Source organism: Thalassophryne amazonica, chromosome 3 (genome assembly GCF_902500255.1).
Source record: "Thalassophryne amazonica chromosome 3, fThaAma1.1, whole genome shotgun sequence".
Classification (NCBI taxonomy): Eukaryota; Metazoa; Chordata; class Actinopteri; order Batrachoidiformes; family Batrachoididae; genus Thalassophryne; species Thalassophryne amazonica.
Window position 1 is genome coordinate 105335521 of NC_047105.1, and position 26248 is coordinate 105361768.

General features: G+C 43.0%; 1 protein-coding gene across 2 annotated transcripts in view; it reads right to left on the reverse strand.

Annotated features, from left to right (window-relative positions):
* Positions 1 to 26248, reverse strand: part of cdh4 (cadherin 4, type 1, R-cadherin (retinal)) — a 1030104-nt gene that overhangs the window by 144977 nt on the left and 858879 nt on the right. For both annotated transcript variants that reach the window (XM_034167231.1, XM_034167233.1), the window contains exon 8: positions 20527 to 20699. In XM_034167231.1, coding sequence (XP_034023122.1) covers positions 20527 to 20699 — 173 coding nt within the window. The remainder of the gene's footprint in view (positions 1 to 20526; positions 20700 to 26248) is intronic.

Sequence of the window (26248 nt, forward strand, 5' to 3'; positions counted from 1 at the left end):
AACTTGAGAAACATTTCTCATCGTGGCTCATTGTGGGTTGTATGAGGTCTGTTAGAAAAGTATCCGACCTTTTTATTTTTTTCAAAAACCATATGGATTTGAATCACGTGTGATTGCATCAGCCAAGCTTGAACCTTCGTGCGCATGCGTGAGTTTTTTCACGCCTGTCGGTTGCGTCATTTGCTTGTGAGCAGGCTTTGTGTGAGCAATGGTCCACCCCTCTCGTCGTTTTTTTATTGCGAAAAAATGTCTGAATGATTTGGAGCTTTGCTGCATCAATTTTTTTCCAGAAACTGTGAGAGACCTCCAGGTGGACACAGTTCGGAAAATTAATATGGCTTTCAGGGACGATTTTATGGGGATTACACAGATTAAGGAGTGATCCAGACGGTTTAAAGACCGCCCGCAACTGCTGAGAGCGCGCCGCACTCCAAGCGCCGATCGACAGGCTCAAACCCCGCTGAAACAACCAGATCATTTCCAATGTGAAGGCTTTGTTGATCCGGGACGTCGTCTGACTTTCACAAAAAGGCAGAAGGCGTGGATATCAGCACTTTTTCGGCACATTCCACTGTTACAGGAGTTTTTTCATGGAAAGAAAAGCGGAGGGACGCGTCACGGAGCCGTTCATTACGCGGCACAAAACCACCTCCGTGTTGGTCTCACAGGATGGCTTTCAGGTGGATTTCAGACGGTTGTCGGTTGCTTTTCAGTCATGTGATTATCCGAGAAATTGAGCATGAGCTGGACATGCCCCAACATGTCCTGTGAGGCTTCATCATGGCGTTGCTTTGCACCATGCAGCTCCACCGCGACGCGCGGAATTCCGCTCCTCTTTCCATGACAAAAACTCCTGTAACAGTGGAATGTGCCGTTCATTTCTAAACTGGACACTGTCTTGATCTGGTATGTCATCTGACTAGCACAGGAATTGTGAAAAGACGTGGACATCAGCACTTTTTCGGCACATTGAGACAGACGCGCGGAGGAGTTACACGTGTCGCGGTGGAGCCGCATGGCGCAAAGCAACGCCGTGATAAAGCCTCACAGGACATGTTAGGGCATGTCCAGCTCATGCTCAGTTTCTCGGATAATCACACGACTGAAAAGTAACCGACAACCGTCTGAAATCCACCTGAAAGCCGTCCTGTGAGACCAACACGGAGGTGGTTTTGTGCTGCGTTATGAACGGCTCCGTGGCGCATCCCTCCGCTTTTCTTTCCATGAAAAAAACTCCTGTAACAGTGGAATGTGCTGAAAAAGTACTGATGTCCACACCTTCTGCCTTTTTGTGAAAGTCAGACGACATCCCAGATCAACAAAGCCTTCACGTTGGAAATGATCTAGTTGTTTCAGCGGGGTTCGAGCCTGTCGATTGGCGCTTGGAGCGCTCTCAGCAGTTGTGGGCGGTCTTTAAACCGTCTGAATCACTCCTTAATCTGTGTAATCCCCATAAAATCGTCCCTGAAAGCCATATTAATTTTCCGAACGGTGTCCACCTGGAGGTCTCTCACAGTTTCTGGAAAAAAATTGATGCAGCAAAGCTCCAAATCGTTCAGACATTTATTCGCAATAAAAAAATGACGAGAGGGGTGGACCACTGCTCACATAAAGCCTGCTCACAGGCGAATGACGCAACCGACAGGCATGAAAAAACTCACGCATGCGCACAAAGGTTCAAGCTTGGCTGACGCAATCACACGTGATTCAAATCCATATGGTTTTTGAAAAAAATAAAAAGGTCGGATACTTTTCTAACAGATCTCGTAAGTGAACGATTTGTGTGGCAGTCAAACTTTAAACACAGTGAAGGAAATAATGGTTGAAACTGGTAAGGAAACAAGGGTGGTGGTGATCAAACACTTAAAGTAATGTATTCATTATACAGCAGCTGAGCAGTGTGTGTTTTCACTCAGTGTGTTATAAAAGCCTTTTCAGAGAGAGGAGAATGACAGGTCGAATTCCACTTCACTTGTTTCTCTCGTGGACTAGGTTCTGGCCCACCAGGCTCCGACTAGCCAGTCATTAGCTTGTCACTTACAATCTGTTTCAAATGGTGCTGCAACCGTGGCTGAAACTGTGTAAATTCACTAAAATCAGCTACCACATTTTCAATTAAAGTCTGGGTGTCTAATCATAGTGGCATACTATTTTGGAGCTACAGTTGTCCATTACTGGTGGTAATTTGTGTCTGAAAAAGATTGAGACCCTCCCAGCCTGTGCAAATGCCTACACATATGGATGTGCAATGGAGAGCTTGTTAAACTTCATAAGAGCAATGAAACAGCAATATTTAGCAGAACTTACATCTGTCATCATGGCTATTGAATTACAGTTCTTGTGAGAGCCTCGCTGCAATGACAGTTACCACGACAGGCTAAAAGCAGCAGTCCTGTTCCATCACTCAGTGGCAATGCTGTTTATCACTTCAAAATAGTGTTTTGTTGACATTCTGAAACTCTCGCTTAAGTTTTGCACAAATCTGCAATGGAAACCCAGAAACAATTTTTTTGGAAGTGATTTTACATTTTTGCCCTTTTTTTTTGTTTAATCAGGGCATACAGGTGAACGTACTGGTGGCCATCTGACAGCCACTCCTTGAAATTACATGCTGTATTGAACATATTATAAAATATAAACTTAAAAATATTTAAATACACATAGACCAGTGGTCTTCAACTCCAGTCCTCGAAAGCCGGTGTCCTGTACCTTTTAGATGGGTCCCTGGTCCAACACACCTGAATCAAATGGATGAATTACCTCCTCATTATGCTGTCAAGTTCTCCAGAGTGCCTCTAATGATCTCTTTAATTAACTGAGGTGTGTTGAAGCAGTGGCACATCTAAAAGTTGCAGGACACCAGTCCTCAAGGACTGGAGTTGAAGACCCCTGACATAGGCTTATCATCTGAGCCAACAACTTTTCCTTCTTTATATTATCTTTATAATGCAGATCCTGTCAGTCATAGTGCTCTTTGTGGATTTGATTTGTTGTAACCAGTTTGAAATTACTACTTGTGGTTTGCAGATATCGCCACAGAGAGAGACAAACGGATAATGCTATTACACTCGCCTCTTTCTGCTTCACCGTAAGGCTAAATATGTAGAGGTCTTTTTAAATTTTGCTTTCATCATCCTTTTTTCCCTTCATGTTTCTCAGTGATGCTATGCTGGCCATGGGTTGACTTTTATGATAACAGGCTGCAAATGACACAAAGGCACAGCACAATCCAGTAGTGATTTATTGTAGGCAGCACACTATTCTCTGAAGGCTTTTCTCTAAATCTTACTCCGCAGACATTGATTCAGATGCAAGGCTAAATCTGAGATATATATTCAAAATCCACTTGATTAGATACGCCTTTGCATTTATGCAAACAGCTTAGACTAACATACTGCTGTGAGTCATCTGTGAATAAGTCTGCTGGAATAAAAACTCTGTCTGGACAAGAGATTTAGCAAATCATCCATCTAAGCATCACATTTCAAAATTGAGGACACTTGCTTCTCATAACTACAAGTATAAGCCACGACTAGTACACTGGTCAGTATATGCCAAATATACAGCATTTTTGTATACCTGTCAGGATAAAACAAAGTATAAACTGTTAAGTATATATCTGATGAGTATATAAATAATCTGAAAGTATAATAGATTACTTTTTAGTTTAAAAAAGTATGCTGCTAGCAAATTTGGATAAACCTTCTTCTTGGTAACAGAAGCTTTGGTTCTGCTGACAAATGTTTACCAGGTAACATCAAGTTGGCAAATTTACAAAGTAAATTAAAGTTGGCCTGACTACCACCATGTCTGCCACCAGTGGGTTTAATAAGCACTTCACAGTCTATATATCAGTAGTTCAACTACGATGTAGCCCTTTGCGTGACCTGGCTAAATCCCTTTAACCTTGTTTGTGTCCATCTGCATCATCCTAGTCCACCAAGCTGTAAATGGGTGACTGGTATCCCATCCAGCAGGAGCCGTAGACACATCATCTACAGATAAGCAATGCCCGGTGGGCCTTGATGTCAAACTAATTTTAAATTTGTATTTTATGGTGTCTTATTTGGACACATGTAAAACAACCTACCCACCTGGACTTTAACTTGGTTAAAGTCAGGTAAACTGATGACAAACCTGTATTACCTTACATGGCTAGCTGACATGACAATGTGTATTATAATAGCCAAGTGGCCTCTGTGTGGATGCATGCGTGCATGCGTGTGTGTGTGTGTGTGTGTGTGTGTGTGTGTAGGTTTGATCATGGAAAAACTGGGAGAGCTGACATTTGCAGTTTGGTATGCTTGTGTATTTTTGGTCAAGGATGAATGCTGCAAAAAACAGAAAGGTGACAGGACTAATATTTTTGGAGAAATTACCAATATTAGCTAACAACAGTGAACAATGGATGTTGTGCTACAATGCACCATGGGAGTTCAGAGTTTTGGGGGTTTAAATGTTGTTATTGTGGTTTATGTTAGTTTAACAGTGCCCATTTTATTGATTTATTATGTTTTTGTACTTCAATTGGTTTAGCCATTTTAGTTAAGTGTCATGCTACCGTTACAATTAGTGACAAGTATAGTGTGTTTGATGTCTTCCGCCATCATCTCTGCTTCTGGGTGTGTAAAAACAAAGCATGTGCTTGTGGCAGAATGCAGAAAAACCTAAATGCTCTGGCTCGGTCTTCGTTCTTCTGCACAGCTCTCCACAATATATTAAAAGCGAAATAGCAGCTGGCATTTGCCGTTTGCTATGCTTATGTAATTTGGGTCAAATGAATGCCGCCAAAACAGAAAGTTGATAGGATTAATATTTTTGGAAAAACTACGGATATTAGCTAACAACACTGAATAATGGACGTTGATAATTACATTCTGGACTTGCACGCCATTCCAGCTGAGGGGGTGGTAAATCATGTATATATTAAGTAAGTACATAATATAATTGTAAATACATAAAAAATCATCGGTGACACAAGAAAGTGAAAACACTTATTTCCATTGTGGTCCATTTAAAAATCAAATGACAAAGCCAAAGTAATAATAAAATAATAATAATAATAATAATATTGAAAATAATAGTAATAATGATAACAATAATAGTGTATATATGATGACAAGAACCTAAACAATTTATAAACACATCAATTCTGTAATTAAGAGGAAAAAAGGGTTGAGTTCTTCCTCTAAAACTGTTGAGATCTAAGTTCTAAGGTTCTAAACACATTCCGGACTCACACACCATTCCAACTCATTATAGAAACTTTGCATAATTTATTACCACCCTTGAAACATGTCAGCTACCGATTTTATGAACACTACACAATCGACAGCCCGTGGATCCCCACGGCCAACATGTTAGTTGCCTTTAATTTTGGAAGTAACCAGATGGATTTTAATTACAGACAGAGTCACCAAGTCATTGGAGAGTGACAGTATTTTGCAATCATACCTCTGGTCACCACCACAATATAGTTGAAATCAAACAATCAAGAAATGTTTGTAGAGCAGAATGCAGATGAGGCTGGTGATCAAACTTTTTGCTGAAGTCAACAACTTTGAAGTAAGACATTCAGTGACTTGTAAATGCCCATGTATCCATTGATGATTTGTATTTAAAGTAATCTTTACGTATAGTTTGTCCAGTTGCTCTTGTTCTTTCTCTCTCTCTCCTTCATGCACACACACACACACATACACACACAAGAGGAGAAAAGTAAATAATTAAATATAATACAGCAAAATATTCTGACATTAATTGAGAGTCGATCCAAAAGTCCACATCCAAAGTACAAGTGTGATGGCAGGAATCCTGGATTCTAACAATTCATACAGTTTACAAAAGGAGATATATTCAGTTCAAATATACGGATGCCAAGTTTTGTTAGTTAAACTGTTGGCTTCTATCAGTCAACATGAACCAACATGCATCAGAGTGCATCATCCAGCAACATATTTACAATCCTCTGTTGATTTACGAGTGCTGAGTTAACATAACTCAGTATGTGTGAAACAATAAAGCCCCAGGACAATTCTGGGATGGCAGTTCGCTGCCTGAATCCCTAGTCAGGCTCTGCAGAGTCTAACAGAGCCAGGCTGTGGGCACGCATGTCCTTGATGCAGTCCAAGAGATGTCCTAATCAGTGACAAGACAGTCCAGTTGGCATTAGCCTCGTGAGCAGTCCGCTGCAGAACTGCACTACATTGCGCCATCCAGGGCTCATGAGAGATTGAGACAGCCTGGGATAATGAAAGAAAACAGCATTTCCTGCCAGTAGAGCCAAGGCCATGGAGAGAGATGCCAGCTGTGGCATGCTGACATCTTCTGAACCAACTCAGGACTCCAACTCAGATCTTGCTGCACATTCATCCTCTGCTACCTTAACAGATGTACTTCAATAAAAACGCACTTCTTCCATAACAAGCTAAAAAAACAAAAAATGCTTTACAATTGCTTGCGTATGAGATATGCCATACACAGACGGGTTCACACTGCACATACACTCTGCTTACATGCACAGGGATGCTCATTAAAGCTCATTATTCATCAAACTGCAATGAAACTCAATTGAGAATAAAAGTTGAATACAAAATACAATTAAAAACTAATGGAAAAAAAAACTATAATAACTTGGGATATCGTGAACAAGATTGTTTGCAAGCAATCACAATTAGAGTAATTTAATATTGTACTTACTTACTTACTTATGATCTGATACATATATATTCCTCAATAATACACTTGCACAGGAAGCATTACAAGTAGATTAAAGTTAATCCAGGGTATATGCTTGAACAGCTCTGTGACATATTAAAAAACTACATACCTGAAATCCAAGCTGCTTCTTAATTTTTAAAAATTAAAACAAAAAAGGAAACAAATAATATTCCATTTAGTGCAGCATTGTAGCCACATACACTTCCAGGAAACAGGGAAGGTCGTGCACACTTCTGTCCAATTAGTAGCAGCGATGAACTAACAGTTAGTAGACCACGAGTGTACTTTATATAACGGCTGAGTAAGTGGTAATTGGACTGCATTCATATAGCACTTTTCCATCTGCTACAGACGCTCAAAGCACTTTACAATAATGCCTCACATTCACCCTGATGTCAAGGTGCTGCCATACAAGGTGCTCACTACACACTGGTAGCAATTAGGGGATTAAAGACCCTGTCCAAGGGCTCTTAGTGATTTTCCTGTCAGGCTGGTATTTGAACCATAGGATCCTCTGGTCTCAAGTCAAACGCTTAACCACGAGACCACCTCACCTGAGTGGATCCTTGTCATTTGATTAGTGGCTTGTATGTCATGTGACATGGATTATTCATATCATTTGCCGTTGTGTTTCAATTACCATGCAATAGTGCTTTTATTGTGCAATTGTGGTACTATATGAAATGTGCTATTGCACGGTCCGACCACCACACACACTTGCACTATCGGGGCTGGTGTTTAGCTAAACATGGCAGAGTTTGGTTTGTTGATGGACGATGATTTGAAGGAGATAATTGACGTTGCTAATTTTTCTAACACACACACAAAAACAAATCCACACACAGTATGCTGTCTGGAGGCATGCAGAGCTGTTAGGATGAAAACCTGGACAAATTTCTGATGCAATTTTTTTGCTGGACTGAGGAAGTACACAAAGTCAACGCACAGCATCACGGACTACATCGTCAGAATTGTTTTTGAAATATCTGATTGTTTGTGCAAGTTGACCGAGAACAATTTTGGAGTCCTATTTAAAGTTTGTGTTGGACTGTTGACTTCAAAGTACCAGTGACACACACCTAAAATGTAAGTACCTTTTCTGTTGTTTATGATACAAATAATGAATGTTTATGAGTTCAATTGTACGAATATTTAATGAGGTAAAAGATGGAATGTCCGTCTGTAGGTGCTACATCTGCATTCTCCCATGTATATGACTGTGCGCACAGAGCGCATACAGACAACTGTGTTGTGCAGGTAGAATGCAGTATAATCACTTACCAATTTGCTTATACCCCCGTCACACATAGCCGGAATCATGCAGAGTGGACTTATGAATTGGCGCACATCTGAAAAGTGTCAGATTTCAGTTCCAAATCATTCTGACAGCCATCTGCAAAAGTCGACACAGTTGGTCAAAATTGGCCGGCGGCCCCGAGTGTGATGTTCGAAACTCTCCGGGCGCCTTCGAGATGGGACACCTATCTGACGGTGATCCATGTGTAATCTGTGATTGATCGGTCACAGCAAAGCCTGCTGGCATACTGTGCCACGTTTGTACATCCCCACTGGACCCCGCCCAGGGAGGGCAAAGGAAATGTTGTTATGTAATAACATGTATGTGGCACTGTGCACGCATCAGAGGCTTGGTGCGGCGCCGCAATGCATCTGAACGGGATGTCACCACTGTAACGCACGTATTATTACATGTATACCTCCTAAAGGTGCGTTTACACATAACCAAGATGCGTTACGAATGTAATTTTTCTGTCATTCGTGACACATTTCTGACATTCTTAATGTGACTTAACGCATCTGAATTGGTTTCTTAATAGTGCATGTTGGTGCGTGATATTCTTGATATTTGTGGAGCATGTTTTTGCCTGTCAAAAAATCTTCCACGAATGTCACACACCACCCTCATTTCGTCTCACGTCGTGGAGGTCGCAACTGAGCGTATTGATCTTGATGAGTAGTGATCCTTAATAGAACGTGACAATGTTCGTAGTGGTTCCTGTGATGGTTCTTGGAGCCCAAACTGTCATGCGTTATTACGAAGTGACACGGAAACTGTCAAGTTTTGACACAACTTGTAACGCGGCATCACATTTCACTGCGCGCCACGACGAATCAGTTTTCTGTCACGTGCGCACAATTAAACTCGGCTCCAAGTGTCGTTCCACAGTTCCTGCTGAAGATCCTCAGGATGCTCCTGCAGGTGTTATACCTGCTGTTGTAACCTATGAGCGGGAGAACGAGTCTGAGCAACCAGAGGAGCGAGAGGAGACTCACGTGCAGCCAGACATCTCTGCACCTCCTCCAGTCCGGCGGGGGAAGAAGTGCGCACACAATTAAACCCTGCTGCACCCCATTCAGTTTGATTGCTGACACCAAGTTGGCTAAAAGACTAATTTCAGTGCTCTTCAGCGCGCTCCTGCAGGTGTTCCACCTGCTGCATGTGCCTGATGTTTGGGAAAATGCACGAGACGAGAGCCGCATGAAACCACACATCTGGCGCTGTCCTCCTCCTCTCTGTGCCACTCCATGGCACAGAGCCCAACTATGCATGCAGTCACAAAGTTCTTCTGAAAAACTGGAGCGATCTGAATTTGGTTGGATGAATATGGGTGTGTGTGTGGAGACAATTCACCTTGTTCACAACATGACAGAACTTAATGATGCGCTGTTATGCGCAATAGTGCGCAATAGCGTGCAACAACGCAGAACACTATTCTTGACCATGCGTAATGTTCCTGATAATTCTCCAGGAACACGTGCCATTAATCATAACGTGTGGTAACAGGTTGCAGCAGTTCCTGAGGACACTTGATGCCTCTGCCCCGAATCATCACATTCGTGATCAGCGGCCAAGAATGTGTACTTCGTGGCATTCATGACTTGTCGCCGTTATGTGTAAATGCAGCATAAGTCTGTAGCAAGTATGATGTTTGCCCAGCACATGACGACATAAATAAGCATGTGACTCACCTCCGGTACCTCGTGTTACACAGCGCAGCGCAGACAGCTGGTCAAGTCCCTTTCACCCGGCTGCACTGTGTACTGGCAACGTCAATCAGCTGACAAAAGCATAATCCATCTCTGGTTTAAATAAATCCCATGTGAAGTACCGTCCCACAACAATAATCCAACTGCAGTTGTGTTAAGATGCGTATCAAGTAAAATAATAAAAAAGAGTTTAAAAAAAGAGAAGAGAGAAAATCCACTGGGTGCATCTGAAACTTTCGCACACATGGGAAGTTGGCGCACTACCAACACAGTCCAACAGCAGTTACGTAGTCCAGCCAGACAAATAAAATCTAGCAATGCAAGTATATACTGATCAAACACCTAAAGGGATTTTTCACTGGACGGTACAACAGTAGGCGATCACTGACAGCTGTCACCCTGTTTGTGCGCTCTGTGGATGCGGAGTGGCTGGTACAGCGTTTATGAACACATACACGCAGCTGAGCAAACATTTTGCCCACACACTCGCACACTGCTTTGATCACCTGTTCTACACATGTAGGCACACACGGCTCGTTCAGCCATTGTGAACACACTCGGATCACTTGTTCTACGCACGTACACGCACGTACTCCGTCATGTGAGACACACACTGATGAGAGGTCAGTTTAGCGCTGGGAATGTAAGGCCTAGCGGAGATTTGATTGCGTGGGTGAGTGAGTGGGTGAGTGACGTCTGACATCAGTCTGTGTCATCTGACTGTTGTCTGAAATATGTTTGGATTGCATCCTGCAGGTGTGCACAAGGCAGTCCGGATGCATTTGGACCACAGCTGGCCATGCCTCTTTTCCTCCCGACTGCGTCGGATTCTGCCAATATTTGCTGTGTCGGAATACCTCCTCCACATTCTTGCTATGTGTGACGGGGGCTTTAAACACCGTGGATGGAAGAAGAGGTCAACCTCCAAAATACATTTTTTTTCTGTAAGTTTTAATTGCCACTGTGTGAACACACAGTTATGTGAGAAGACATGCGTAACAAAGAGTAAGTGCATACTGCAAGTGAATGGACTCCTGATCTGATATTATCAAATGACAACAGAAGAGTTCACAGAATGAAATTATTCAAAAGAAGATCATATCTGAATTTGGGAAAATTCACGCAAACAATGAAAGTGGTGGATACATGGAACCGCCTGCCAGAGAATATGTAACAGCACCAAGTGTAATCCATGTTAAAAATAGATTAGGCAAACACTGAAGAATAATATAGACAGCATTAGATAAATCAATAAAATATGCTGCTATTTGAGTATAGAGGTCTATTCCATGTATATTATATCTGGATAAAGAGGTGTCTTGCACATGCATCCAGTAACTTAAGTGGCTAAATGAATTTCATTTTGCCCTTATAATATGTGGAAAATCCTCATTTGCATTCTGCTGTAAGTCACATTATCATGTGCTATCAGTTGAGCATTTACTCTTACTAAATCACTTGTTAAACTGTTTCCACCACAACGTGCAAAAGTGTGGATTACCAATGAAATTTAGCACTCGTTATCTGAGATCTTAATGAATCAGGCCCTAAATCTTACACACTGCAGCACTTAAAGTGAATAAACACAACCCTTTTGTACCATGCACCTTTCTTTGCACTCAGATTTGGACACACTCCAAATGCGATTGTGCCATGTGCTTTTGATGGCGCGCTATTGAGCGGCCCTCCGAATGTTCATTTTAACTCTGATCTTCAATCTGCAAAATGGGATTAAAATACAAAAAACAACCCTCGTTTTATGAATACAGTCAGTGTGTGCATACACGTAAAAGTAAAACAACACCATGTGGCTGAAAGAAGTCCTGGTTTGCGCTTCAGTGCCTGACAAAAATGTACTAACCATACAAGTGATGAACTCGCACATTAAGCAAGAGTTAAATGTGTAAACGGCCCACAGAAGCATGTGAGGTCACTGGTGGAAATCGAGCAATAATGACTGGCATTTGTTGGGGTCAGAGTTGAATGATACCAGGCTAACCTTCATCCAGCACAGACTCGACCTGTTTCACCCCTTAATTATGTCACAGATATTCAAATGATGCACCAACACAGGAGGTGAGCACATTAGTTAGTGTGAATAGGAAAAATGGCAAGAAAAGGGATTATAAAATGTGCTCCTATGTGATCAGATTCCATGTGCATATTCATGTTTTTGTGCATCAGTGTGTGTCCACACTGTCCTGGTTGTGGTTCCAAAGCAACATCTGAGATCATAGTTACCATATTTCCTGCTGCCCAGGGCTTTACTGCAAAGAAGCACCAAACATAACCACATGGAACGATGCGTGTGACCGCGCAGCCATGTGTCTGCATGTTTTGCGTTGACTCCCTTGGCAGCAGGTGGCCAAACTCCCAGGTGTGTCCCAGTTTTTGTGGGTGGATCAGAGGCAGGTGGGGCTGAGCCTGGCTCGATGTGACCAGATTAATGAGCTTTCTCTCACTCACATCAGCTGCTACTGCTGCCGCCTGGGCCAAGCTGGAAACAGGGACACAGAACTGGCCCGTGCTCACCAGACTCATTTATTCTGTCTCACAAATGTGTCACGGCACTATATGGTGCCAGCTCAGTATAAAATCTGGATGACAAACTATCATGAATGCATTCTTCTGTTACAAAACCTGGTATTGTTCTTGAGTTCTTAACCGTAAATATTCTCGAAATATGCTTGCCTTACTGTTGGTAAAATCCTGTTTTAATTTCCAAAGTAATGCCTGGCTGGGTTTAGCGCTGAGAGGGATCAGTGGGATTTCTCAGAATATAAACATTATGAGATGCACTCAACGGTGCTTTTATGTCGGTAGTAAAATCAGCCAACTAAGTTATGAGAATAAGATTATCCTCCTAGTGAATTTGAATGCTTCTCGAATTTTGTCAGTTATATTTTTTGTTGAACTGTGGCCCACACAGAACAAATCATTCTGCTTTTTTTTTTTGTGCATTTAAAGTTGCAGAGCAGCAGTGAACACAAAAGCTTTTGACCATGTAGTTTTTGATGACAAGGTCATCAGTTTGATTATCCCTCAGATGGGTGCCCCAAGTCCTTAATCCCCAGGTTGCTCCCAATTTGTAAGTGGCTGTCTTCCAAAGCAGCATGCTGACATCGGTGTGTGAGTGACTGAATGTGAGGAAATGTTGTGCATTTGCCACTTTATCATTCATTCATTGTCAGCCATTTATTCAGCAGCTCATTCCACACTTCCCTATACTCAGCCAAGTCCTATAACACTTCCCAAGGCATTCTCCAAGGCTCCACTCCAAGGCCCTCCTGGATCGTCGAGCTGCTCACCCTATCCCCTATCCAGCAGTGTAAGCCCAGAGACCCAACGGAGGAATCTCAATTCTGCTGCTTTTTGTTGTTGTTTTAATGTGTAGCAGGTTAGCATTTTGCACTCTGAGCACTTTCACAACACCGTTCTTGCCGTTTCGATTGGACTTTGGTCCATTTATTTGGATTATCTGGTTTGTTTGGGGGAGGGGTGAACATGTGTTCGAACTACGGTGTGAACCAAACAATCATAGTGCACCTTAAAATGTTGGGCTCAGTCTGGTTCCATGTTGACTAAGGTATAGTTCCTTCATGAGAATGCAAACCAAACAACACAGACCATTTTCAAAGCATAGGCTCAAGCAAGCATGTGGTGAGAACGACTGAGGGTGTGGACGCTGCAGATTTAATTCATATGGGCTGAACATGTAACAAGATTTGATATTAATTGGAAATCTGTTTTAAAGTAAAAGACATGACTTCATTGATATGCGAATTAAGTCAAGTCAAGTCAAGACTGGGAGCATGCAATGATGTCATGCTTCACCGCATGCATGACATCACAGTCAGACAATCAAAACATCTGCACTTTTCTAAAATAACCATCTATGCCACAGCAAGGTGAACTGTGGATGTTCCCTTAGACTTTGAAAGTCAATGGAATCCTCAACACTCCAGCACCTGTGTGCTGGATCATGCACAGAGAAACATGTCACATGGCCAGAATATCAAAGTTGATGCTACCTCACAATGCAAGTGATACTCTTCAACTTAGTCTCCTGAAGCAATGTTTTGTTTAAAACATAGTAATTCCAGCTGTACTAAAGAGCAATCCGAAGACACCTAGTACCAAAGACATCCAGCCATTGCCATAGGCCACTGGTTAGCATCCAAGTCTCACAACCATACAGCAAGAGCTGGGGCCTCATGTAAAAACACTTGCATGGATTTCCTACTGAAACATGGCATATGCTAAAACCCAGAAACTGCCGTAAGCACAAAAATATCCAGATGTATCAAAGTGTGTGTAGGCATGGATCCCAGCACGTACCTTTTGTACATCCCACTGAATGTGGAATTGAGCACACATGCACACGTACCAAACTTCACCTGGCCACACCCATATTTAAATATGCAAGTCCATGTAAATAGGCCCTGGAGCTGGGATTCCCCACACTGTCACATCAGTCAACATGAACGCAGAAAGAATTTATACAGTCTGTGCTACAGATGACTGGAAATTACATGGAGACATGCAGGGACAGTTTATTTAATACCCTGTTAAACAGAATAATCATGAAATTAGAAAAATATTCATGGAAGCGTGTGTGCATAAGGTCTGTCGACTGAGAACAGTGCACACACAATGAAGTTAAAATCGTGAGGTGCACCGCCATTGACAGTGTGTGACATTCACAACTTTACACACATGCTTATTGGCAAATACTGGACACAGGGAGACAATTGGTTAAGAAGCTCTGTTGCTCCAGTCTCAAAATAAAAAAAACACATTGACAATAACAAACAACATATTTGAATGTGCACATGTCCAAATGTGGCCCGTTGCTGGTTTTCTTTCAGAACAATATACGGATACACTATTTACACAGCAAGCAGCCACCCATCGCTCACTGTGCCAGCCTGTAGCCTGATATGCATTTGCACATCACATATATGATGTGAACATTTATGGAATGAAATTGTTTCCTATTAACAAAACAAATTCTTTATGTGATAGCGCCTTTATGTGTGCTTTAATCTTGGAATGTGATATATCTGGATGACATTTGGATGATTGCATTCCACACAGCTGGCATGGCAAACTGGTTGACTGGTTGACACTCCTGACCAATCACCCAGCTCCTGCTGGAATGCCCTACTGCCAGGAAGCCCAGCGTGGTTCAGCACCTGTGTGAGGCAAAAACAACCTCTGGCGTCTGCATGCAACTCCAGTAACAGTGCCTTGGTAATTGAAATCGGTTTATGAGCCAATTATAGTAATTTACAAGTAAATTCTCACAATCCCTAAATATGCACTCACGTTGGATTGCACCATTTGCAAGGTCCTCTAACAATGCTAATGCAGCCATTTTTCGTGCCATTTTCCTCATCATTTTGTGCATGCTTTGTATATAACTGCAAAAACATGGATGTGTTAAATGTTCATCAGTGTGTCTCAGATGTGCACATCACTCTGATGACTTCTTGTTTTCATATTATTAACGGTTCCCAGCATCACCTTTACATGTCCACAGTGGAACAACAGATGCAGAAACGTACGTACGCCAGCCAGGATTTTTGCATGATGCACCGCACATTTCCACAGTTATCTCGCTTTTGATACATCTGAACGTTAGCATGGAAACGAGAGTACGCCACGTTTTTGTGCATGTGCACGCTTGTACACTGAGTCCCAGGACCCTGAATACCAGAACCTTACTTCTCCTGTAAAGATATTGGCATTGCCAAACAACCAGATACAGAAGTGCTGTAATCAGGAAATTTATGGATTCCACAAAAATCACTGCATGGCCTCCAAAGTAAAAAAAATCATTAAACATTTCTTACCATCTCAGCCACTGGTCACCACAAGCCTACTCAAAACCACATACATGCAAGTACTGAACACAGTAGGAACCAGAACACATCCCTGATGGGCGGCAGTTTTTACAGGGAGGAAATCAGATCCTGGTGGCACTTTATACAACACTCACATGACCTGTGCATTGGCCAGTGGCGATATTGGGGATTCTGCAAGTTCTCTTCGATGTCACAGAGAACAGCCCAGGCAACCAAATAAAACATTTTAAGAAAAGGCTGCGAAGAAGCACTATCAACATTAACATTTACATTTAATGACTACTCACAAAACTAGGATTTGGCTGATGGTTGCTTTCATGGCTGGAAGCCAGACTGTTGCAGTCACTAAGCAATAAGTAGCACAGCCTGTATTAAGACTAATCCCTTTAAGCACCTTTCCTGTTAAAAGGAGTAGTGTAATACCTCTGTCATTACTGCAATCCAGGGAATCACCCTTTATAATAACACTTCCAAACTGTTGCTTCTGTTTATTCTTCTCTACAAGAGTCAAGACAGAAGTCAGACTACCAGAGCAAGAATTTTAGCTGAGGAAGCTTCTGTGATTGAAGGAAACGTCCTCACGTCAAGCAACCCAGTCCAGTCGAAGATTCAAGCTTCTCTACTTCCTTAACCACCTGGACAACTGAGAGCCTACACAGAAACATTGCGACCAACTGTGGGCATGAGGCCCTGGCACTGGTACGTAAGCTGGAAAGGACTGCTAAAAAAGATAGCTAACTTTAGAAACCACTAAGATTTAACCTAAGATGCAAACAAAACAATGTTATTCCCAAATGCATGAAGCAAAAGGCACTAGAAGCAGGTCACACAGCAGAAAAGAGCCAGCACAGTTACCTTAGGAGGATGTTGGGTCTTAGAATTAGAAGGCTTCATTTAAATATTAGACCTCCAAAATATCTTGATAGTCTGCACAAAAGGTTAGAAACCTTAGTGGGGGAAGAGGCCCATAATAAGATCACAAATTTCATAGTTAAAAATTCAAATGGCTGAGCATTTAAAAAGTAAGGAGCGGCAAATCAGGAAGTTTCACAACCTTTTAGTGCAGAAAAGGCATACTTCAGGGGGAGTAGTTTTAAAGATACACCCAGACAAAGTAGTGACAACAGGGAAAATTGGATAAAGAATCTGTCCGACAGGGTTCTTACACAGACAGAAAAGGATGTGCTCGCTAAAGGACTAAATTTCTCAGTGACACCCTAAACAATACCGACAGTAGATTACATCACTGCAGTAGAGTCAGCGATTAAACATAACAGTTTTGTCAGAGTCAGAAGCCGGGGACCTCCGACTAAGAGTCCAGCAGTGCTTAACAGTGCTAAGCCTCCTCCGTCCAACATCACAGGAGAAGAACAGAAAGCTTTGGCAGCACTGCAGAAGGACCAAAGCATCCTTATCCTGGCAGCGAATAAAGGCAGATGCACAGTGGTCCTGAACACATCGGACTACGAGGCCAAGATCAACTTGCTCAGTGACTCCAGTACATACGAACGTCTGAAGAGAGACCCCACGAGTGGCTATAAGAAGAAAATCATTAGCTACCTCCAAAACCTGGAGAAAGAGGGACTCATTGACAGGCAGACATACTACAGACTGTACCCAGGGGACACCACTCCATGCATCTATGGACTGCCCAAAATCCACAAACAGGACGTGCCACTCAGGCCTATTGTATGTAGCACAGATTCCATCACATACAATTTGGCCAAGCACCTCAAGTGGATTTTGGCTCCTCTAGTGGGTAACTCAGACCACCATGTGGAGAACACACAAGATTTTGTGAACAAGATCAAGGACCTGCAGCTGGAGGCAGATGAAACTATGGTGTCATTTGATGTGACTTCGTTGTTCACCTGCATCCCCACCGCTGAGGCCATCTCAGCTGTGAGGCAGAGACTGCTGGAGGATGTGTCTCTACCTGAAAGGACCAAACTCACACCAGACCACATCTGCCAACTCTTGGAGATCTGTCTTAACACCACGTATTTCCTGTTTAGGGGGAATTACTACAGGCAGATCCATGGTTGTGTGATTGGGTCTCCGGTATCCCCCATTGTGGCCAATCTGTACATGGAGCGAGTGGAGAAGACAGCCTTGACGTCGTTCACGGGCATCTCTCCCAGTCACTGGTTCAGTTATGTCGATGACACATGGGTTAAAATCAAGCAACAGGGGTCGAGGACTTTACAGAACACCTCAGTTCGGTGGATTCCAATATCAAGTTCACACGTGAGGATGCCAGAAACAACCATTTAGGCCTTCTTGGACTGTGATGTTACGATTGGAGAGGAAACAGGCAGCTCCAGACAGAGGTTTACAGAAAACCCACTCACACTGACCAATATCTGCTCTTTGGCTCAAACCACCCCCTTGAACACAAGCTCGGGGTGATCAGGACTCTTCAACACAGAGCCCTACAGGTGCCCACAACTGCTGAGGGAAGGGCTAAAGAACAACAACTTGTACGGAAAGCCCTCACAGTATGTGGGTACCAACGATGGTCCCTGGACAAAGTGCAGAAGTCCCAGAAAACAAACAGACCAGATAGACAGGAGACGGAGACAAGAAGAAGAGGAGTGTCTCTCCCTTATTTAGCAGGAGTAGGGGAAAAACTACAGACCACAATGCATTGTAAAAAATAATGACATTTCACAAGGTTTTTTTTTTTTAACACATGCACACATTTTTTTTTATTTTTATTTTTATTAGTGGTAGTTGCATGTCAATGATGATGCACCAGCACAGCAGTACCAGAGTTGCGCATACGGCAGAATGGATTTGGCACTTAATGGATAATTTATTTGTGATGAAATCTAATATTTTATTGAAATATATGTAGGGGTGGGTGCTTCCCCCAACCCCCTTTTCAGGCCTTGGGTATTCCGACATGTGAATGCTGTAAGTATAATGGCTTCTATATAGAGCTTTCACAGGAATTAAAGCACTGAACAAAACACTCCATTAATAAAAGAATTAATGCCAGTAATAAAAAAGTGTGCAACACCAATGCACATAAATCCCAAATTAAAAAGTTGATATTATAGAAAAAAGGAGTGACTTATATGATGAGTGAGTTCTTGTCTGTGCTCAGCAGCCAACAGATCAGGTTTGTTGTAAAAACAAAATGAAACAATGCACAGTACTGTATTTTAGTGCTGAAATAATGTTAAGAACAGACTGGACAATGAACTGACACTCTCACTTCCTCACTCTTCTTCAACTGCTTACTCACAGGGGGCTGGGGCATGTCCCAGCAGTCATAGGGCGTGAGGTGGGGTACATAGTGCCACATATAGATAAACAAACACATTCACACCCGCACGCACACCTATGGACAAGTTTCCAATCCACCTAACCTGCAAGTCTGTGAATGTGGGAGGAAGCCGGAGCACCCAGAGGGAACCCACGCAAACACGGGGAGAACATGCAAACTCCACACAGAAAGGCTACAGGCGGGAATCGAACCCATGACCTTTTCGCTCTGAGGCAACAGACACAAATACGAGGTCTGTCAATAAAGTAATGGACCTTTTTATTTTTTGTTTAAACTATAAGGATTTGATTCATATGTTTTTACATCAGACAAGCTTGAACCCTCGTGCGCATGCATGAGTTTTTCCACGCCTGTCGGTGACGTCATTCGCCTGTGAGCACGCCTTGTGGAAGGAGTGGGTCCCGCCCCCTCGTCGGACTTTCATGTCTGGAATGGCGGAATGATTTGGACTTTTTTTCCATCAGAATGTTTTCAGAAGCTGTTAGAGACTGGCACCTGGAAACCATTTGAAAAATTTATCTGGCTTTCGGTGAAAATTTTACGGGCTTCACAGAGAATAAGGAGTGTTACTACAGCTTTAAGGACGGCTTTAAGGACGCTCGGCGCACGGCGCTCCGAGCTGCGACGACGAGGCAGAAAACGCCAGATCATTTCTAAGCTGATGGCTCTGTGGATATTAGACTGTCGTGTGCACTTTCTCTGGTTATAACAAGAGCTGGACATCAGCCATTTTCCGGCAGATTTCACTTTTAACAAGATATTTTGTCATGGAAAGCCGCGCGGAGGCTTCGTGCGTAACGACCGATTCGCTGTTTGAGCGAGACAAAGGAACACCTCTGTTTCGGCGTGTCAGAGGACAAGTTAGGACAAGCCCAGCTCTCCACAATTTCTCTGATACTTACTGGACTGGTAAGCATTGAAAGCCGAGATAGGCATGTCCCAACTTGTCCCATGACACGTCGAAACGGAGGTGTTCCTTTGTCTCGCTCAAACAGCGAATCGGTCGTTACGCACGAAGCCTCCGCGTGGCTTTCCATGACAAAATCTCGTTAAAAGTGAAATCTGCTGGAAAATGGCTGATGTCCAGCTCTTGTGATAACCAGAGAAAGTGCACACGACGGTCTCGTATCCACACAGCCATCAGCTTAGAAATGATCTGGCGTTTTCTGCCTCGGAGCGCATCACGCCGAGCATCCTTAAAGCCGTCCTTAAAGCTGTCCTTAAAGCTGTCCTTAAAGCTGTAGTAACAGTCCTTATTCTCTGTGAAGCCCGTAAAATTTTCACCGAAAGCCAGATAAATTTTTCAAATGGTTTCCAGGTGCCAGTCTCTAACAGCTTCTGAAAAAATTCTGATGGAAAAAAAGTCCAAATCACTCCGCCATTTCCAGACAATGAAAATCCGATGAGGGGGCGGGACCACTCCTGCCACAAGGCGTGCTCACAGGCGAATGACGTCACCGACAGGCGTGGAAAAACTCACGCATGCGCACGAGGGTTCAAGCATGTCTGACGTAAAAACATATGAATGAAATCCATATAGTTTAAAAAAAAAATAAAAAGGTCCGTTACTTTATTGACAGACCTCGTACACCTAAATGATGGCAGGATGAAACTCTTACAGTAACAGTGCCTGATCCTCACCTCTCTGTCCAGCCCGGCTGCCACGGTAACAATGTCTCCTGTCTCGCTGTTGATGGTGAACATGTTGGGGATGGGGCTGTGGGGTGTCTGTGAGAGGATGCGGTAGCGCACCATGCCGTTAGCTGTGGTGTAATCGTCCGAATCGCTGGCTGTCACCTGCATCACAGACGAGCCTGTCAAGAAAAAGTTTTGTTCGTTAAGAAGTCTGACAGCAAGTCTGAATCTGTAAAGTTAGCTGCACTGACGGTGGTCAAACAGAGGAAAAAAAGCACGATTGAAAAACAAGCCGGCGGCAGTCATTAAAATATAATGATGTGCTTTTTGGTGAGGCACGCTTACAATTTGAAAATACGTGTGACGTTATGGAGCTTGTAAGCAGTTAATAAACCTGTGGAACAATATCAAAGAAAAGGAACAGAGCAAGAAACAGGCTATTTATGTACACAGAAACAATTAAATCAGATTTAACAAATCGCTGTGACATTCTCTTTGCCAGCCAACTTTTTCACATCACGCTATTAGTGAGCAGGGTGCAAAAACAAACAAAATGTGTTAAATAAGGTCCCATTTGAAGCGGTTCTGTTTCCCTCTATATAGTGAGCTAGCAGGGCAAAGTTTCCACCTCCGCAGACTCCATTAAGTAATGAGCAATGTTGGATCTTCTGCCATTTCCACCATCCATTATTTCAGCCTTCGGCAGCGGCGTGGTCGCCCGTTAAAGCTCTGGTGCTCTCTCGCTATTTGTCTTAGAATCACGGATAAACAGCGCCATTTACGCAGAGGTGGAGGGAGAGCGTGGGTGAGCTTTGCTGCGAGCAGATGTGTGTCGCACACTTGTGCGGGCACATGCTTCCAGCGCACCTGCCAGGGCGAGCGGCCTCCGTCCTCACATCTTCCACGAGCTGAATTATTGATTTGCACGAGTTTGTCAGCTGAGCTCCCGAATACGTCCAGGCAATTAGGGGCACTTTGTGCCTGGGAAAAGGAGAGATCAGTGCACTGCTCTCACAGGGTTCTGTGAAATGTTCACTTCCATCAGGCAACCATTTACAGCCTGCTGCTGCCGCTGCAGCCGTGAGTGAAAGAGTGTCAGCGCACAGGAGGGGCAGACTGAAAGGCGCACTGAAGCACTGACATGCAGGAATGAGAAGTATAGAGAAAAACTTAAGAGCAGAAAGACAAGGACGCAGGAAATGAGGTGGAAAATAGAGATGGAAAAGCAGAGGAAGAGAGAGAGAGAGACAAAGAGCGAGAAAGAGAGAGAGAGAATTAAAACATCTACTTTTTGAAATACCTTCAATTTCCAGCAATTAAAAATGTTCTTTCACAAACACCTCAGAGCACTATTCACCCAAAATGATCTCACGGACTTGTGCATCATCCTTCTAGCTCAGTGGGTGTGATGTCGGTCATAATGCACAGGAACAACATTAACATGCACAAACAGTGTACTGGAGAAGATCTCAACTTTTTTGAAGGTCATGCTGACAAACAAAGTCTGTTAGTGCACAACAAGTGCAGAAATTCTGAGTTTTGTTACATTTGCACAGACTAAAAAGCGTCTGAGATGCTGGTGCCGGTGTCGCCGAATGAACGGTCCCCCTAAAAATCGGTCCCCCATGATGACACAGTTCATGGATTATCACCTCGTTCTGCTTCAAACTGCACTCCCAGTCATCATCTATCTCAGTGACAGATATCTGAAGCTTTTGTAGCAACAATCATTCCACATAAATTCAGCATTATTTCATCATAAAAGGCAGCGGAAGCGATCGGAGCTCCGCGGCTAAACGAGCTGCTAGCTAATGCGTTCACTGCGCGTTGGTCATTTCAAAGTGTCACGGAATTTTGTCGAGTTTCTGCTTAAAATGGTCTCGTTCTGCTTAAAACTGACTTTAGAACGATTTAAGAGGTTTTACCTTTATCATCTGATGGTTAATAATCCCATTAATCAGTTTGATTGCTTTGGGTGAAAAGACTGTATCAGACGTGCTGCTGTGGTCCAAAATGACGCATGCGCAGATGCAAAGGCGAACCGATTTTAAAGGCAGACCATTCGGTCTGTGACCCCAGTGTATGACATGCTACTGGAACTACATCTTTGGAAGACCTTTAAAGAAACCTGTTTTCTTTCTCATTATGTGGCTCATGGCTTTGCACATTCATTTTTTGTGATTCAATTCATTCACTACACCCACTTAGTCCAATTAAGGGTCACATCCCAGCGGTCACAGGGTAAGATGCGGGCTATACGCTGCACAGGACACCAGTCCATTGCAGGGCCACATATAGACAGACAAACATATTCACACCCTCACTCACACATACAGTCAATGTAGAGTCACCAATTCACTGAACCTGCATGTCCGTGGAAGTGGGAGGAAGCTGGAGCGAACGCCCACAAACATGGGGAGAACATGCAAATTCCACTCACAAAGGACCAGGTGGGAAACAATCCCAGGACCCTTTTGCTATGAGGCAGCAATGCTAACCACAAAGCCACTGTGTTGCCTTTGTTGTGATGCAGCGTTACCATAAAACATTGATCTATGTAACTTCAACATTTGATCCATTATGTCCAAAATCTAAATCACTTTCTCCTTGACTAATACAAACTCCTCCACCACTTTTAATCTATACTGGCTTCAAAGGTTTTGAATTAAACCTTGAATGTGTCCTTTAAAAGTCCAGCAAGGTGACGGGTGATATGAATATGACAAAGGTGATATATGACTTAATATTGGTGTTTATTAGGAATCACATGTGTATCGAACCAATTCCTTGGAAGAGCTATTTTAATTTCAGCACATTTGGTCCAAATTGGATCAAAATGATTTTTTTAATGAAAGACTTGCGGACGGGTCTGCGCGTCGGGACGCAGCCGCCGTGACGCTCCGCCACAGGAAAAACACCTCTGTTGAAAGCCTTAAGGACAAGTTGGAACATGTCCTGCCTGTTAAACAATTTCTCATATACTCACTCCACTGAAAGCCATCAAAAGCCGCCTGGATTTTACAAATGGTTATCAACACGGAGGTGTTTTTCCTGTTGCTGCCGCACCGCGTCGGCTGCGTCCCGACGCACGGATCCGTCCGCACGTCTTTCATTAAAAAAATCTCCTTTACACAGTGGAATATCTGGATAAAAATGCTGAAACCGACTTCTTCTGAAACTTCTCTGTTCTCCTCACGACGTCCTGGATCAATAGAGCCTGAAATGTGGAGGTTTTCAGCTTGAACAGGCTGACGACGACGGCTGAGAGCGCTGAGCGACGTCTCGCACCGTGGGAAGTCCTTAAAGCGACAGAATCACCTCAAAATCTCTCATCAGCCGTTAAAATTTTCACTGAAAACCAGCTTAATTTTCGAACCGTGTCCACTTCGATGTGTCTCACAGGTTTAGAAAAAATTTTGATCAAACAACGCGCCAGTCTCTCAGCAACTTCTCAGACAAAGGAATTCCGACGAGGGGCTGGACGACTCCTCCCACAAGGAGTGCTCACAGGCGAATGACGTCACCGACAGGCGTGGAAAAACGCACGCATGCGCACGAGGGTTCAAGCATGTCTGACGTAAAAACATATGAATGAAATCCATATAGTTTTTGAAAAAAATAAAAAGGACCCTTACTTTATTGACAGCCCTCGTATATTTTAAAAATCACAGAATTAAGGTAGCAATTTGCAAGGATATTTCTGAGCAGAGCTGAGGTCACATAAAGATGTTAGAATAACATAAAATAAATCATTTGGCTCCATAATAACACCAAAGCCTTTTAAATACATTGGTTCAACTTAATTAACCATGTAGAGGACAAAACAAATATATAAAACCACTTGACTAAAGGCTTTGCTAAACTTGAGTTAGTTTGATTGGTCAAAAAAAAAAAAAAAAAAAAAAAAAATTGTCCCATGGACTTTGAGAACTGATTTAGGGTAATTTGGGGGTGCTGAATCCAAATCAAGCTCAGATTTCCTCTCTCACATCACGTTTTTTGCAATCTGCATGTTCCTTATTGATGGATTATGCAAAAGCTGCTCATTAACTCATGAGTTTGACACCACTAATCCTGCACAAAAGCAGCTTCAAAAGTTTTTAAATCAGGTTCATGAAATGTGAACCAGAGCCATAATATTGTTTATTACGCCGAAGAGTTGTGTGAGACTGCAGCTTTTGTTTCAATGCTTGGTACGAGAAATATGTTTTCATATCTCAAAAACATGATGTGATTGGCAAAAACTAACACCAGATTCGGATTCAGTGCCCCCAAAGTACCCAAAATCCGATGAAAAACTCCATGCAAGAAAAATCATGTTGACCAGTATAAAAGTCTCATGGTGTGTACTCAGGTGTGGCTGAGTTGCAATTAACTTAAAAAAAGATCCATGCAAATTTGCAGCCCAGTCTCATTATTAGATCATGACACGATCTTGAACTGTAGTAGATTTTTGTGATGGGGTTGTCTATTGTAACCCTAAATGCAACCCAAAGGCCACATGGCGCCCCCACCCCCCACACAAGTTCATGATCGACTATTCATGATACCATCATGAATTGTAGATTTTCATGATGGTATCATGAACTAATAAATTAAATCACTTATTGTGACGGCATTACAAAATGCTGTGAGATATGGTTGACAAACTGTTACCTGAATTTTTTAAGATGAGCAGTGCTTTCTTTTTTATAGTGTCAGTGGCCTTTATTGACTGGGGAGGTAAAACATAAATCCTGTGTGTTATCTTTTAAAGTCTAGTTCTTCTCGACTTCCAAATCATAACTATGAACGTCTCAGCCAAGCCAGGAGGAGTGCAGGTGAGTAGATCCACACATCCCCTGTAGGTCTGAGCAGTTACAGGTGTCTCTGTTCTCATAATTGGGTCTAGATGGCACCATCATTCCTGCGACAGTCTGCATGGGCCTGATAATTGTAGCCCAGAATTCTATTTCAAACTTCATTACGTTTCAAAGCAGGATTTGTCACCTCATCCCGCGAGGAAAAGACAGGAAGGAGAAAAACAATTACAACTATTCCTCTGAGGGCAGCGCCCACATATAATCACCCTTTCAGTCCCACAGAAAGGGGGGGGGGGGTGTGTGATGCAGAGAATCACACGGCGGTGCAGCTAGCGTTCATTCACATGGAGGATTCAGCGCTACGAGGCACATCGTGGTCACATCTGAAGAGGAGAAGTTGAGTCAGAAAGGGTTAATCTCTGAGCCCTTTTAATTCCTCTTTAATTTGAACAGTAATTCCAAATCCTAATTGCTTTTCCGCCAAATTCACTGGACCTGAAAATCTAACTGGAGCCAGCCGCGCATATTGTTGGTGATTTTGCTCTTGTGACTCCAGATTAGTGGTGAGGTCTATCCTGCCTAAACGTTAGCCAGCCAGAGTCAACATCTGCCTTCCAATTAGAAAGAAGATGGAAAAAAAGGAGAGGAAAATGGATGGAGATAGATGGAGGGAGCTGTTAACACGGAAGGAGATAGATGCAAACAGATAGAAAGGTACCAACGGAGGAAATGTGTAAGTGGAAGACAAAGACAAGTAAAGAAGCAAAAGGGTTTCTAAATGACAAGAAGAAAGATCACATGGGGAGGCCAGGGAGTGAGGCGGCAAAGACACAGCGTGGAAGAAGATAATAATTCTCATCAGCAGAGCAAGATAGAGGATTGCTTGCAAAAAGGAAGGCGTGGGAGCAGCTCAGAAGAAACAGCAA